This window comes from Denticeps clupeoides, chromosome 1 (genome assembly GCF_900700375.1).
Source record: "Denticeps clupeoides chromosome 1, fDenClu1.1, whole genome shotgun sequence".
NCBI classification, from domain to species: Eukaryota; Metazoa; Chordata; class Actinopteri; order Clupeiformes; family Denticipitidae; genus Denticeps; species Denticeps clupeoides.
In genome coordinates this window covers 27536280-27552827 of record NC_041707.1, presented here as the reverse complement: position 1 = coordinate 27552827, position 16548 = coordinate 27536280, and the positions used below count along the sequence as shown (strand labels likewise).

The 16548-nt window shown below is 41.3% G+C and overlaps 1 protein-coding gene across 6 annotated transcripts in view; it reads left to right on the top strand.

Moving 5' to 3' along the window:
* The first annotated feature begins 2399 nt into the window (after positions 1-2399).
* The window catches only part of LOC114763530 (alcohol dehydrogenase 1-like), a 33757-nt gene continuing 19608 nt past the window's right edge, over positions 2400-16548 (top strand). For 2 of the 6 annotated variants that reach the window (XM_028953653.1, XM_028953576.1), the window contains exons 1-6: positions 2400-2479; positions 7518-7830; positions 7960-8047; positions 8474-8693; positions 9591-9851; positions 9949-10081. In XM_028953653.1, the coding sequence (XP_028809486.1) occupies positions 2462-2479; positions 7518-7830; positions 7960-8047; positions 8474-8693; positions 9591-9851; positions 9949-10081 (1033 nt within the window). In that variant the 5' untranslated portion in view covers positions 2400-2461. Of the gene's footprint in view, positions 2480-7517; positions 7831-7959; positions 8048-8473; positions 8694-9590; positions 9852-9948; positions 10082-10190; positions 16516-16548 lie in introns of those variants that run through there. The other 4 variants (XM_028953447.1, XM_028953315.1, XM_028953382.1 and 1 more) reach the window with 4 other exon arrangements.

The window sequence follows — 16548 nt, the reverse complement described above, 5'->3', positions numbered from 1 at the left end:
CATTCTCCCTTTGTCTTTGACCAGTTTCCCAGTTCCTGCTGCTGAAAAACATGTTTCTCTGTGGTGATTGTGTTCTTCGGGTGATGGGGGAAATTACACAAACATGTTAAAAAAAAAAAAAATCACTGATAAAACAATTCGTAATTCCGGAGTTCAGATTTATTTAGTTAAATCTATGTGGCTCTTAGTCAAAGAATATGATTATGATATCAGTATAGCATTGCCAGGTTCTGTTCAGGTTCCCTTGTGGTAGTTGGCTTGTAAATATGAAAATATCAAGTTAATTAGTCTGGTTTGCCCAGGCAACATATGTGCAAGTTCATACCAGGACATAGTAGATGAAGGTGGAGTCTCTCAGAAAGAAAGTGGAGCAACAGGGATTTTTGACTGCCAAGTTATCTTATGCAATCAGAATTGGATTGTGTAACTAATATTTATTTCTGTGAATGACATATGGTGTTGAAATGAAAAAGGATGGAAGGAATGAAGAGTAGTTGCTTCTTTTGCACAATCAATCCATATTATGTTCCTCATAGTGGGTCTTGCTTGCCCAAAAACCACTACTGTGCCTGAGATGTAAATATAAAAATAATTGTAATATTTAATATGTATATTTCTATATTTTACTTACTTTTTTTTTAACAAAACAAAATGTGCCTCACAACCCCTGTTACAGCTGCAACTTGCTTTAGATAAGTCTCTATGAAGTTGCCACATCTTGTCACTGGGATCTTTGCCAATTCATCAAGGCCAGACTGCTCCAGCTTTGACACGGTTGTTGTAACACATTTTATATGTTTTCTCTTCAACCACATGAATGTTGTTTTAGCAGTATGCTTCAAGTCAATTTGTCATGCTGGAAGCTGAACCTCCATCCCATTCTTAGATCAAAGATAGACTGATCCAGGTTTTGCTCAAGAATTAGCATTGTATTTAGCACTATCCATTCTCCCTTTGTCTTTGACCAGTTTCCCAGTTCCTGCTGCTGAAAAACATGTTTCTCTGTGGTGATTGTGTTCTTCGGGTGATGGGGGAAATTACACAAACATGTTAAAAAAAAAAAAATCACTGATAAAACAATTCGTAATTCCGGAGTTCAGATTTATTTTGTTTAAATCCGGTTAAATCTATGTGGCTCTTAGTCAAAGAATATGATTATGATATCAGTATTATGATATCATTGCCAGGTTCTGTTCAGGTTCCCTTGTGGTAGTTGGCTTGTAAATATGAAAATATCAAGTTAATTAGTCTGGTTTGCCCAGGCAACATATGTGCAAGTTCATACCAGGACATAGTAGATGAAGGTGGAGTCTCTCAGAAAGAAAGTGGAGCAACAGGGATTTTTGACTGCCAAGTTATCTTATGCAATCAGAATTGGATTGTGTAACTAATATTTATTTCTGTGAATGACATATGGTGTTGAAATGAAAAAGGATGGAAGGAATGAAGAGTAGTTGCTTCTTTTGCACAATCAATCCATATTATGTTCCTCATAGTGGGTCTTGCTTGCCCAAAAACCACTACTGTGCCTGAGATGTAAATATAAAAATAATTGTAATATTTAATATGTATATTTCTATATTTTACTTACTTTTTTTTTAACAAAACAAAATGTGGCCTATTGCGAAGGTTTTCAGTGGTCATAATGTAATTTACCTTAGGAGCTTTTAATTAACATGTGAACATATAATTAAACTATAATGTGTATAAATTTGTTGGGTAAGCATGAGATTGATGCTGAATGAGTGTTATGACAGATGCATAACTGATGATGATACCCTTGCTGATTCTTATTTTGCCCAAAATCAGAATGTCTCAAAGGGCTTTGAGAGGCCCTACAGTTCACAACCCCACACTTTCCACTTTTTACACATAAGGAAAAAACCTTGAGAAAGAGTGATTCAGAAAGGGAACTCCTAAAAAATAAAAAGATAATTGTAAGGTTATTGTAACATCATGTCATCAACATTACATTTACAAAAAATCTGTGTATAGGAAATGCATAAGACATTAAAAATATTAATTTCATATTTTTGATCTATTAACATTACATGAATGCTAACTTAGAAACTACAACAGAGTGAATAAAAAGATTGTATTAATCGTTAGGGGTCCTAATGAACCAGACCTGACCACTTCATCGATGGTAATTTGAAAGCACGTTGTAAGTCACTCTGGATAAGGGCGTCTGCCAAATGCCTTAAATGTAAAAGTATATACTGCCAATGCAGAAAGACTGTGTGCTGCACACGGCACACAGACAAATGCCACACTGTAGGGAAGCACACAGCAGTTGTGTTATGCAGACGTGTCATTTGCACACACCACATGTCATGCTCTTATCCAATAGCAAGGTGAATAACAACATCCTCCTACTTTTATTCACTCACATAGCTGCAGTATTTAAAGCAGTGCAAGAAGGTTCAGGTGGAAATTCTTTACTGAGTGGCACAGAGCAGACATGGCCATGGCAGGAAAGGTAATGTAACATTTGCTTTAATCAGCCTTTTACCTTTTTCTTCTGTATGTAAATAGCATGAACATATTTGCAGTGCTCTCCTGCACATAGCATGGCAGTGTTTTTGGATTATTTGTGAAACACCTTATTCATTATATTCCATCTTGTTATTATGGAATAAGGTACAAAAAACTGGCGGAAATAACAGAGATGTGCAAACATATCAGACAACTATATTTGTCATTTATTGATCCTTACATTTTTCCAAAAATGTCTACACACAAAGCCAGAGATCTGGTGTACTAAGAAGAGTAAATATTTAAATTCCTAGAGGCTTTGTTTAAAGGAGGATCTGACCCCATTTGACAAGGCTCTATCTGTTGGTTGAAAAAGCTAGGAAGGATGGTAAAAAGATGAGCCGGAAAACTTTAGATATACTTGCATCTATTTTTTCTATTATTATATTTTCTATTATTCAAAGAGAAATGCCTGATAATGTACCATGTGCAATTAAAAACAAGTTCAGTTTATTGCAGTTGCTTATTTTTGTAGTATGCAATAGTGATTACAAATGCTTTTGTTACTGCTTTGTATACATGTGATCTATGATAAATACTAATAATAATTGTAATTTCTGCCAAAAGACAACAAAAATCATCATTAGATAGAAGATAAAAGTTGCCTTAGTGAAAAGCAAAAGTGAAGTGATTGTCATTGTCACCGTGATCAGTGGCACCTTGGTGGTTCTGAATTCGAACTGGCAACCTTCCGATTATGGGTTCATTTCCTTACCTGCTAGGCCAACCACTGCCAAAACTTATACTGCATCGAAAACATATACCGCACTCTATGTTTGGCTCCTTGTGATTTGTGAATGATTGACCAATTGTAAGTAATCCATTGAATAATGAGGAGTTGACCAATGCAGCATGATAAACCCAAATAACGGTTGCCCAAAAAAATCACTGAAACATTGTTGAATGAACACATTTATTCAAGTTGAGTTTACTTAAGGTTACTTGGATCACTGGCTATTAGGGCAGTGGGCATATAGCGGGTAAGGAAGTGGACCCGTAATCAGAAGGTTGCTGTTTCGAATCTCGAACTGTCAAGGTGCCACTGAGCAAATTACCATTCCCACACACTTATGTTATGTAGCATCAAAATTCAAATTGATAACTCAATATTTAGTGTAATTTATAATTTTCATTCCCCCTCAAAATATGTAATTTTGATGGCTTCCCATTTTGTTTCAGTTATCAAAAAGAATCACACAGGATATAAAAATCTGTTCACAGCTTGCTTACTTCACTAAAATAAGTGCAGCTAGGTACCACATTTAACTTTAATCATGCCTTTAAATCCACTTCTGTCACATGTTTGAAAATGCAACATGTCCTTGCATAGGAATACTGTAATAGAATCTGTAACTTTGGTCCACGGCAGACTCTTTTTGCATTTTTTAGAAAATTCCTGCATTATGGATGTCTGCTGGCCAACTTTTTTTCTGATGCTTGTGCTCGGAGACTGACTTGGCGTATGAGGAAGGAGTATTTCTTCATAAATCACCATCTATTGTAGACAGTGTTGCTGTCCCTAATACAAGGCAAATATTGTGGAGGTCATCACCTCTGTACTTCTATGTTTTTGTGTTCATATTAGTGCTTTGTGTGCTTTGTTTTACACATTGCACACTTGGGTCTGAAGATTCTTGCCCCAGTGTGACTAACGTTTTTAAACTGCTTTACCGTGCTCTCACCATTGTCCAAAAAAAGTCTGGTGGTGCCAGTGGGCGTGGTTTTCACATTTGATGCATGAATACATAATTTTCACGAGGAGCGGAAATTCCTGCAGTAGAGCAGTACAGTTTAATCAAAATCTCTTCCATTGGCCAAATTTATATAATATACTATTTATACCACAGTCCTATTGTACTATATTTATCAGTGCAGTGGTAACCTAGTGGGTAAGGAAGCAGACCCGTAATTGGAAGGCTGCCGGTTTGAATGCTGAGCCGCCATGGTGCCACTGAGTAAAACATCGTCCCCACATGGCTGTCCACTGTTCTTCAAGGGTGATGAGCTAAATGCACAGGACACATTTCGTTGTGTGCACCGTGTGCTGTGCTGCAGTGTTTCACAATGACAGTCACTTCACTTTCACTCACTTATCTAAATGCAGAAGGTGAACAACAACAACATTTTTTTCTTATATAGCCCATAATCACATACAGTATGTCTCAATGGGCTTCTGCACACAAGGAAAAACTCCATCCAAGAAAACTCCAGGAGAGAGAAAAATAGAAAGGGAAAAAATGGCCTTGGAATGGTAATCACTCAAACATTTAAACAGTTAAATATATAAACTCTGTTGAGTCAAATGGGTTTTGTGTAAGAGAACTTTTGATGATAAATTGCATATATGAATCAGATCAATGCAGTGAACTCCAGCAGAGTTACAATGATGCAGATGTGTTCAGAAGTTCAGATGTGACTAACTACTTAAAAGTATTAGGTTGATTCCTTTTTGACCCATATATTGGGATGTCTGTTTTCTGAAAATTGGAATGATTTTATGTTTTAAACTTTGTCAGGACTAATTATAAAAATGTATTGTTTGTCAGGAGAAACAACACTTGACATAGCATGCTACAGCTCAAGCAGTACTCATTGTGGACTGTTTGCGACTGAGAAATGTATCTTAATTGCCATTTGACAACAGCGCAAGATCTGCCATGGATGAATATGATTAATGTCATTGCTCTTATTTGAGCTGGTCAATTTCATTGTTTAACCTACAATGTAACTTTAAACAGTGATTTAATTTATCCTGAATGTGTACAGCTAAAGAATGTTGCACATTTACACAAAAAGGTACATGAAAGTGAAATATGACCATACAGGGAGTGCAGAATTATTAGGCAAATGATTATTTTGTCCACATCATCCTCTTCATGCATGTTGTCTTACTCCAAGCTGTATATGAGTCTGTAATGAGAAGGGGTGTGGTCTAATGACATGAACACCCTATATCAGGTGTGCATGATTATTAGGCAGCTTCCTTTCCTTTGGCAAAATGGGTCAAAAGAAGGACTTGACAGGCTCAGAAAAGTAAAAAATAGTGAGATATCTCTTAAAATTGCAAAGCTTCTGAAGCGTGATCATCGAACAATCAAGCGTTTCATTCAAAATAGTCAACAGGGTCGCAAGAAGCATGTGGAAAAACCAAGGCGCAAAATAACTGCACATGAACTGAGAAAAGTCAAGCGTGCAGCTGCCAAGATGCCACTTGCCACCAGTTTGGCCATATTTCAGAGCTGCAACATCACTGGAGTGCCCAAAAGCACAAGGTGTGCAATACTCAGAGACATGGCCAAGGTAAGAAAGGCTGAAAGACGACCACCACTGAACAAGACACACAAGCTGAAATGTCAAGACTGGGCCAAGAAATATCTCAAGACTGATTTTTCAAGGTTTTATGGACTGATGAAATGAGAGTGAGTCTTGACGGGCCAGATGGATGGGCCCGTGGCTGGATTGGTAAAGGGCAGAGAGCTCCAGTCCGACTCAGACGCCAGCAAGGTGGAGGTGGAGTACTGGTTTGGGCTGGTATCATCAAAGATGAGCTTGTGGGGTCTTTTCGGGTTGAGGATGGAGTCAAGCTCAACTCCCAGTCCTACTGCCAGTTTCTGGAAGACACCTTCTTCAAGCAGTGGTACAGGAAGAAGTCTGCATCCTTCAAGAAAAACATGATTTTCATGCAGGACAATGCTCCATCACACGCATCCAAGAACTTCACAGCGTAGCTGGCAAGAAAGGGTATAAAAGAAGAAAAACTAATGACATGGCCTCCTTGTTCACCTGATCTGAACCCCATTGAGAACCTGTGGTCCATCATCAAATGTAAGATTTACAAGGAGGGAAAACAGTACACCTCTCTGAACAGTGTCTGGGAGGCTGTGGTTGCTGCTGCATGCAATGTTGATGGTGAACAGATCAAAACACTGACAGAATCCATGGATGGCAGACTTTTGAGTGTCCTTGCAAAGAAAGGTGGCTATATTGGTTGCTGATTTGTTTTTGAATGTCAAATGTATATTTGTGAATGTGGAGATGTTATATTGGTTTCACTGGTAAAAATAAATAATTGAAATGGGTATATATTTGTTTTTTGTTAAGTTGCCTAATAGTTATGCACAGTAATAGTCACCTGCACACACAGATATCCCCCTAAAATAGCTAAAAATAAAAACAAACTAAAAACTACTTTCAAAAACATTCAGCTTTGATATGAGTTTTTTTGGGTTCATTGAGAACATGGTCTCAACTTGCCTCATAATTCTGCACTCCCTGTATGTAAAAATAAATAAATGTAGCCATAGGTGTGTCTGTAATAACAAACAAACAATTAAATGTCAATAAAGAAAGCTCATTATCCACACAAAAAAAACCTATCTGAAATCCTCTCTGACTAACATATTTCACACAAATTATGATCACTAAATGAGTAGCGGGTAAGGAAATGGGTTTCCGTGTTCTCGCCCTGGCTCGTCCCACACCCACAACAAGCACTCCCACGCCTTTGCAACCAGAGGTGCTTGATTTACCCACTCATCTTCTCTGCTTATTTTTACTGTGGTTCTGGTGTGGGCTGCTGCATTGCCACAAATAAAGGCTGAAGAGGGGGAAAGGAGGACTATTATTATGTACAAAAAATGATTTATTGTGACAAACACAATGAAACACAAACCTGGCACTAGGGCCAGCAAAGGAAACATAATACTTAACTAAAAACAAACCTGCAGGCATCTGTCAGCTTGGCTAGCACAAAAACAACAAACTAATGCAAGTCCACATTAATGCAATAGCGCTGCCCTGCTGCATTCTTCTTCCTTCTAACAGTTCCTTGTATGCGTTTGATCACATTCCTGGCAAATAAACATGGTTTTGATCTTGATGTATTCCCTGCAATATCCAATATCGCTGCAATGTTTCTTTCCTATGCGTAACAGAATAGATAACATATTTGTTTCAGTTTAGATAATACCAAATTGTTGCAGGTGATTAAATGTCATGCTGCAGTAGCATGGAAGCCCAATGCTCCCCTTGTGATTGAAGAGATTGAGGTGACTCCGCCACAGAAAAATGAACTTCGCATCAAGGTAAGACACACAGAATCGAACAACAGTGTATACACACTCAGTGCATGTTACCAATTCTGCTGCACACAGGTGATAGCCACAGGTGTATGCCATACGGACCTGTACCACTTGTTTGAGGGAAAGCATAAAGATGGTTTCCCTGCTGTGCTAGGCCATGAGGGTGCCGGTATTGTAGAAAGTGTGGGGCCTGGAGTCACCGAGTTCAAACCAGGTAACATAGAGTAGTTCATGTCTGTGTTTAGTGATCTCAAAAAATGTTTTACTTTTGTGAACTTAAACTATTTAATTGGCTTCTGATGAATATATTTAGTAAAGGTTATCAAGAGTACCTTTATTTCAGGTGACAAAGTTGTCCCTCTCTTCATCTCTCAATGTGGGGAGTGCAGGTTCTGCAGGTGTCCAAAAACCAACCTTTGCGAGCGAAGCTGGTATTTATTCAAATGTACACAGCAACACACATTATTAGGGGGCACTCTAAGTAGATATGAGGGGTCACTGATTTACAGTCAGGTAGTCAGTGAAACTCAAAATTGTAGTTTAAAAGTGTCCTTTCTGACATCTAGTCTACACTCAACCCATACACTGATCAATGAATAGCCCAGATTATCTTTTGTCAATGGCATCTGTGATATTCAGCAATTTATAGAGGCATTTGTACAGACATGAGAAAATTTGATGGACAAAAAAGAACACCTTGTGAACTTATATGTCAGAAAATACAGTGAATCACGTTATTAGTTTTCAGGTTGAGGCTAATCAGTGAATATATACAATAAGCATGGACATCTATAGACATGGACATATTCAATAGAAAATATGATACTGATTATCAATGATTGTCATCCAATGGATAGGTCAAGTGAACGCTATGCTTCAATGTCGGATGCAGAGTCACATTTTACCTGCAGAGGACAGGCGATTCTGCAGTTCATGGGTACCAGTACTTTCTCAGAGTACACAGTTATGAACCAGGTTGCTGTGGCAAAGATCCATGAGGATGCCAGACTGGACCGAGTTTGTTTACTAGGCTGTGGCATCCCTACTGGATATGGAGCTGCCATCAACACTGCCCAGGTATGTACAGTGGAGCAAAAAAGTATTTGGCAGCCACCGATTGTGCAAGCTGCCTCATCTAAAACGATGAGCAAGGTCTGTGTTCCTATGATGAACCTTACAGACATCTGCCATCCTTTTAAGTGGGACAACTTGCAGAATTGTTGGCTGCTAAATACCTTTTTGCCCCACTGTGGCAACCCAATGTATAGAAGTGTTCCCAAAGAAAAATTCAATGTGGACAATGGGAACTATTTTGGGGTATTTTTTTTTCTTGCTTTTATCGAACTGAAATTCCAAAACTCACAGACCTCTGGCATGGGCAACAGCAAAATTCACAGCTGATTGCATTACATTTTAATATAATCATAATCACATGCAAGGGTGGTATGGTATGAGGGTGGTATGAGGACCCCATGTCCACAGGTGGGACCATACATCACGTTTGGCATTTGCCACTGGCACCTTTGCTCTTCACAGATAAGAGCAGGCTCACGCTGATCATATGTGACAGACTGGAGTCTGGAGACGCCATGGAGAACAGTGGGTCAGTAATGGCGTGGGGCCCTCCATGTTCTTGGCAGACGTAGCCTGACTGCCATTAGGAAGTTGTATTTTTGTGTTCCCATATATATATATATATATATATATATATATATATATATACACACACACACACACACACACACACACACACACACACACACACACACACACACACACACACACACATACACACACACACACACACACACACACACACACACACATGCAAAGCTTAATTGTGTGAGTCTTTTCAAAGTCTTTTCTATTAAACAGTTCGCAACCATCTGAAATTTCCAACCATATCTGCAGATTCTTTTCTTTGCTTCAGAGCAGCTGAATAACAATGAAAACATTAATGTTGTTTGTTTAAAGGTCACTCCTGGGTCTGTGTGTGCAGTATTTGGTTTGGGTGCCGTTGGACTTGCTGCAGTGATGGGCTGTAAGAATGCAGGTGCTTCCAGGATCATTGCTGTTGACATCAATGAGAAGAAGTTTGAGAAAGCAAAAGTGTTTGGTGCTACTGAGTTTGTGAACCCATCTGCACACTCCAAGCCTATCAGCCAAGTGTTGCATGAGCTGACAAATGGAGGGGTGGACTTTTCTTTGGAGTGTGTGGGGAATGTCGCTGTGATGGTAGGTCACAATGGTCTTAAGAATGTGTGTTTGTTGCAGTACATTGTATTTTTTTCAATTCTTTTTACTTCTTGTTGTGTAATTTCTCCCATTTTAGCGCAGTGCATTGGAGTCCTGTGTTAAGGGCTGGGGTGTGAGTGTTCTTGTGGGCTGGACTGACATGGAAGATTTTTCAGCTCGTCCTATTCAACTTATTTCTGGAAAAACATGGAAAGGCTCTCTATTTGGAGGTGAGTAAAGGCGTGAATGCTAACAATAAACAGTAGACAGTGCATCCAAAAAAAGAAATTGACAACGCCGTCATTGTCTCCCTCCGCTTATCCGGGCACCGGGTCGCAGGGGCAGCATCCAAAGTAGAGAATCCCAGACAGACCTCTCCCATGCCACCTCCATCAGCTCCTCTGGCAGGACTGGAGATATAATTTCTCCACCGTATCCTGGGTCGACCCGGGGGCCTCCTGCCGGCAGGACATGCCTGAAACACCTCCCCAGGGAGGCGTCCAGGAGGCATCCTGATCAGATGCCCGAACCACCTCAACTGGCTCCTCTCTATGTGGAGGAGCAGCGGTTCTACTCTCGAATGTCCCTCCCGAATGTCCAAGCTCCTCACCCTATCTATAAGGCTGCACCCGGCCACCCTACGGCAGAAACTCATTTCGGCCGCTTGTATCCACAATCTTATTGTTTCGGTCATTACCCAAAGCTCATGACTATAGGTGAGGATTGGGACGTAGATTGGCTGGTAAATCAAGAGTCTTGCTTTCTGGCTCAGCTCCCTCATCACCAAAACAGATCAGTTCAGCGTCCGCATCACTGCAGACACTGCCCCAATCTGCCTGTTGATCTCCTGCTCACTTCTTCCCTCACTCATGAACAAGACCCGGAGATACTTAAACTCCTCCACTTGAAGCAGGACCTTTCTCCTCACCCAGTGTTGGCAAGCCACCCTTTTCCGGTCGAGAACCATGGTGTCAGATTTGGAGGTGATCATCCCAGCTGCTTCACACTCGGCTATGAACCTACCCAGCAAGAGCTGAAGGGCAGAGCTTGATGAAGCTCGGAGGACCACATCATCTGCAAAAAAAAGAGATGAGATTCTCCTGCCACTCTCAGGGCGCCTAAAATTTCTGTCCATATAAGTTATAAACAGAACTGGTGACAAAGGGCATCCCTGGCGGAGTCCAACCCTCACCGGGAACAGGTCCGACATACTGCCAGCTATGCAGACCAAACCTCCTCTGGTACATGGACTGAATGGCCCTTAACAAAAGGCCATCCACCCCATACTCCTGGAGCACCCCCCCATAAGACTTCTCCAAATCCACCAAACACATGTGGATTGGTTGGGCAAACTCTCATGCTCCTTCCATCTCCCTAGCAAGGGTAAAGAGCTGGTCCACAGTTCCATGGCCAGGACGAAAACCACATTGCTCCTCCTCAATCTGAGATTCAACTATTGATGGGACCCTCCTCTCCAGTTCCTTGGAGTAGACCTTTCCAGGGAGGCTGAGGAGTGTGATCCGCCTATAGTTGGAACACTCCTTCTGGTCCCCCTTCTTAAAAATAGGGACCATCACCCCAATCTGCCACTCCACAATGTCGCAGAGACGTGCCAACCATGACAGCCCTACAATATCCATAGCCATGGTATACTCAGGACAAATCTCATCCACCCCCGGGGCTCTGCCGCTGTGTGGCTGTTTGACAACCTCAGCAACTTCTGTGTCCACCAGTGGGTATAGGGGTTACCGCCACGACTGGCACCAGCCACCTTGTGACACAACTAACAACAGCACTTGCAGAGGAACCCAACTCAACAATTGCAGAGTGGAACAAGGTCCATTCGGACTCAATGTCCACTGCTCTCAGGACGCCGTCAAAGCTATGCCTGAGGTAGAAATTTGGCAAGTTCTTCTGCCAGGCGTTCCCAGCAGATCCTCACTATACGTTTGGGTTTGCCAGGCCTACGTGGCATCTTCCCCTGCCATCTGATCCAACTCAACACCAAGTTGTGATCAGTTGACAGCTCTGCTCCTATTTTTACCAGAGTGCCCAAAACAAATGGTCGCAGGTCAGATGATACGACTACAAAGTCAATCATTGACCTGTGACCTAGGCTGCCCTGGTACCAAGTGTACCAATGGGCATCCTTATGTTCGAACATGGTGTTTGTTATTGCCAAACTGTGGCTTGCACAGAAGTCCAATAACAAAACACCACTCGAGTTCAGATATGGCGGGCCGTTCCTCTCAATCACGCCCCTCCAGGTCATGCTGTCATTGCCCACATGAGCGTTGAAGTCCTCCAGCAGGACAATGTAGTCCCCAGTTGGAGAACTCGTCCCAGGGACTCCAAAAAGGGCTGTTTGCACATAAGCACAAATAACAGTCAGGACCCATTCCCCAACCCAAAGGCACAGGCAAGCTACCCTCTCGTCCCCCGGGGTAAACCCCAACAAACAGGCTGATTGTCCAACCTCTCTCAAGGACTTGGGTTCCAGAGCCAATGCAATGTGTCGACGTGAGTCCGACTATATCTATCCAGTACTGCTCAACCTCTTCCACAAGCTCCAGGTCATTCACCAGTTTCCTTGTCCGGGGATGGAATCGCCACCTCTCTCGCCTCGGTGTGCCACCCGATCCACATTGCACGGGACCCTTCATGTTCCTCCTGCGGGTGGTGGGTCCACAGCTGGATTAGTCCATGTATCCAGTTTGGGCTGGGCCCTGCCAGGACCCATGGGCGAAAGCATGGCCACCAGGCGCTCGCTCACGGGCCCCAACCCAAGGCCTGGCTCCAGGGTGGGACCCCGTTAACCATCCGGGCTGGGTACACTGACTCTTTGTTCTTCCTTCCATGAAAGGTATTCTGAACCGTTCTTTGTCTAACCCTTTACCCAAGACTTACTTGTCATGGGAGACCCTACCAGGGGCACCAAGTGCCCCAGACAACATAGCTCCTAGGATCATTAGGGCTCTCAAACTCCTCCACCACAATAAGGTGACGGTTCAAGGAGGAGAAATTTACAATGCTTTCCACATTTTATTTTACAGCTGTATTCCAGAATGAATTACATAATTTTTTTCCTGAAATATTTTACACAAAATACACCACAATGACAAAGTGTAAAGAGTTTGCTTGAAACTTCAATCTTTGTTGTATTGTGGTGGAGGGTTTGCTGAAGATTTGATTAATAAACTCAAGCAACAGTAAACCATGGTAGACAGTTTTCTTTATTGCAATACTCAAAAAAGACACAGCCAGCCAGTCGACAGATCTGTGTCCCAAACATCGAGGCTTTTGTTCTTATATGTTTCACGTCATTAAAAAAAAACACAATTTTTGATGCTAATTTTGAGGTCTTGTGTGTGTGTGTGCCCTGTTTCAATAATGTGTTTTATTGTGTTATCTAAGTTTTTCTGCAGCTGTGGCTATTCACAATGTGTCAGGGGCTTGTTTAAATTATGGGGCAGTGGTGGCCTAGCAGTTAAGGAAGCAAAGGAAGTGAGCAAAGAAGTGTTCAAAATATAAATGCATAATGCTTACAATGTTATATAAGTCTCCAGCAAACATATTTTTTTCTGTGTTCCTTTACGTACACACACAGAGTTTGACCCATAGTAAAAACCTAAGTATAAGCGTGCAAGCTCAATGAATGTAGTCGCACATTTGTTATCATAACACAGCTCCTGACTGCTGAGGACTGGCCAGTAAAAAGTTCTTATAATTAAGCATTGAGCACCCAGCTTGTTAAAGTTGGGCATACCACCCCACTACCAATTTATTAGGCCTTGGCTGGGCCTTGCTAGCCTTATCTCAATTCTTCCCATACCTCCCAAGACCTGGTCAGCCTTCAAACTCTAGGGAGTTTACTACAGGTGTGCATGTGAGCATATTATCTGATTGAAAGGGCATATAAAGTTTAGACTGAACTTGGGTGGAGGTTCATGCTCTGTGCTTGCTGCAACGGACCACAAACATGCAATGTGATTTAAAATATACCATAGTATCAGACCAAGTAAACAGTTCTGTTGGTTCTGAATTTTCACAAAAGGAAAACTCGTGTGAAGAATGGAGAGTAGCCCCTTGCTCAGGGATCATTGACTCTGAGATGGAGTGTAGGTGATAAAAAGCATTTGTATATAGTCCATTTTTACTGCATGATTACTCCACACCAGGTTGCTTTCCGGTTCTACATGGGAGTAACATGGGAAATGACATGGACCAATGATCAGAAGTTTGGGGAAGGGCTTGAATTATTTCAGGCACAGCTTCATCCGTTGCTGGGGCAGGGAGTCTTTAACAACCATGCAGTCCAAAATGTATTGTTTTTAATTCAGAAATATTCAGTAGCATACTGTACACATTCTGAGATGAAGGATGCACTTAGTGTTTCACCACAGCATGGTCAAATGAACAAAAATCTGGTGAATCAATAATGATAAGAGTAATTTGCGTCTGAGTCCTGTGTGCATAGTTATTCACATTTTGATATAACATTCTCTGAGGACAGACTAAGGAAAGAACCTAGCCTGGCGCCAGCTAGTCTGGTTCTCTGGCACTTCCGCAGTAATCTCATGTGGCCTGTGAATGGTTAGTTCATGTGATCTTTGAATGGGCAGCATCAGTGAAGTAATGAAAGGTTTGAGTTTGAGACATGGAAGACTTGGAAGGAAGGGAGATGTCATTGTAGGTCATTAGTTAATGCGTTGAGTGATCCTGTATGATACAGTGAAGTGCAGAATGGGTGAAGCTGTAAACTTGTGACAGAGGGTTTTGAAGTGCTGAATGGCTTCAGAGGTAAGGCAAAAAGGACAAATGACCAAATGAGCAGTGTAGGTGAGTGGAAGCAGATGGCTGCTGCTCGCTGTTGCAGTAAATGTGGAGGTCCGAATACTGCCATTTTGCTGTGCTGGGCCAGATTTGGTCTGTGGAGCTAGGCAGATATACTGGCAATGAGGGCCCCATTGCAGAATATGACCTAACCACCAAGAACTGAGGGAATCATTTTTCACCAACCAGGTATGTCCCAGGACGAAACAGATAAAGTAGAGAGGTGACAAATTTTCTCAAGGTGTTCATTGATGATAAGAGTAAGGGGAATGATCTGTGACCATCCACAGAGGTGATGAAGATGGGCTTGGATAAGGCTTCCATTGCCAGTGACTAGAAAATAAGTCTTGGTCAGTGAATATAAACAGTGCATAGTGTTGCATCAACCATGGTGGTTTTGTGCAAGGGTCCTAATACTGCAGTGTAGTGGCTGATTGGATGAAATTGGATGCAGCTTCCATTTCACTCTCTCGATGGTTACTTGACAAAAGCAGCATATGTGTGTGGGCTGACATGCTGTGCATGCATGTAGGAATCAGCTTAAACATTTTGTGCTTTATGAAGCAATTAATAATAATATAATATTAATATGTGACCAAAGGTGAGTTCCCAAAATTAATCAATGTTTCTTAAGAGAACACGTGATCCTAAAATGGGTTTTCAAATGTTGACAGTTTATTAATCTTGGAACAAGCAAGACATGAATGTGTCTTGCTTGAATGCTGTGTGTTAAGCCTCCTTAAATAAAACTTTCACAGGCAGAGGTGCAATGACCCCCACTGTTACTACATGCATGCACATACGTAGCTTTAACACTGACTGGCCAAGGGTGTTGTGTAGAGTCAGATGCTCTGCCATGTTTAGGATTCAGTTAATGCATTCTTTCTGAAGCATTTCAGTTGTTATGGTCTGTGAATGAATTCAACAAAGAGCGTGCAGCGTCTGCCCGGGGTCACCTGGTTTTCATGCTTGCCGCTGCTCGCTCTCACTTCCGCTTCCGTGTCACTGTCTCCCCGGCTGGTCTGCCGCTCTCTGCTGGTCTGGAGGTGTGTTGGTCGTGACAGTATGGTTATCAATGTCCCCTGACCTGAACCCTATATAGCATGCCTGGGACCAGTTGAAGCAGAGACTTAATTATCGTATCCCACCCCTACTTGACCTGGCAGAACTGCGTATAGCACTTGTGGAAGAGGGGAACGAATTGTATCAGAACAACATCATGAGGCTAGTAAGGAGCATGAGACATCGCCGACATCAAGCTGTCATTGGTGGAAACACCCGCTACTGACATTGTCAATTTTTGTTATTTATACCTGTTATTGTCTAAATTTTTGGGGTAATAAATATTAAACTAACGAAAATGGTGTTTCTAATACCAAAAGGGAACTTTTAATTATTTCATAAAAATTCTGAGAAAATAGGAAAAGCAATCATGTAAATAACAATATCTCTAATTTATTGTGAGTAGTGTATGTTTGTTTTTTATTTTTGATTCATTTGCAAAGGTTTCAAATGACTGAACTAAACTTTTTAACTGTATCATTATGGGGTATATTGAGGTATAACATGGATATAATTCATTTTTGGATATTGGAAATAACAAATATGGGAAAAGTTTAACACTGTAAATACTTTCTGGATGCCCTGTACAAAGTGTAATATTTTATTATCTCCTGTCTGAATTGTAGGCTACAAGAGTAAAGACTTTGTTCCAGTCCTTGTTCATGACTACATGTCTGGCAAGATTAAGTTAGATGAGTTTGTGACTCATAGTATGACATTGGAGCAGGTCAATGATGCAATTGAGCTCATGAAGACAGGAGGCTGGTAATAAATCTTAATATTCTTTAATTCTGAAATATAA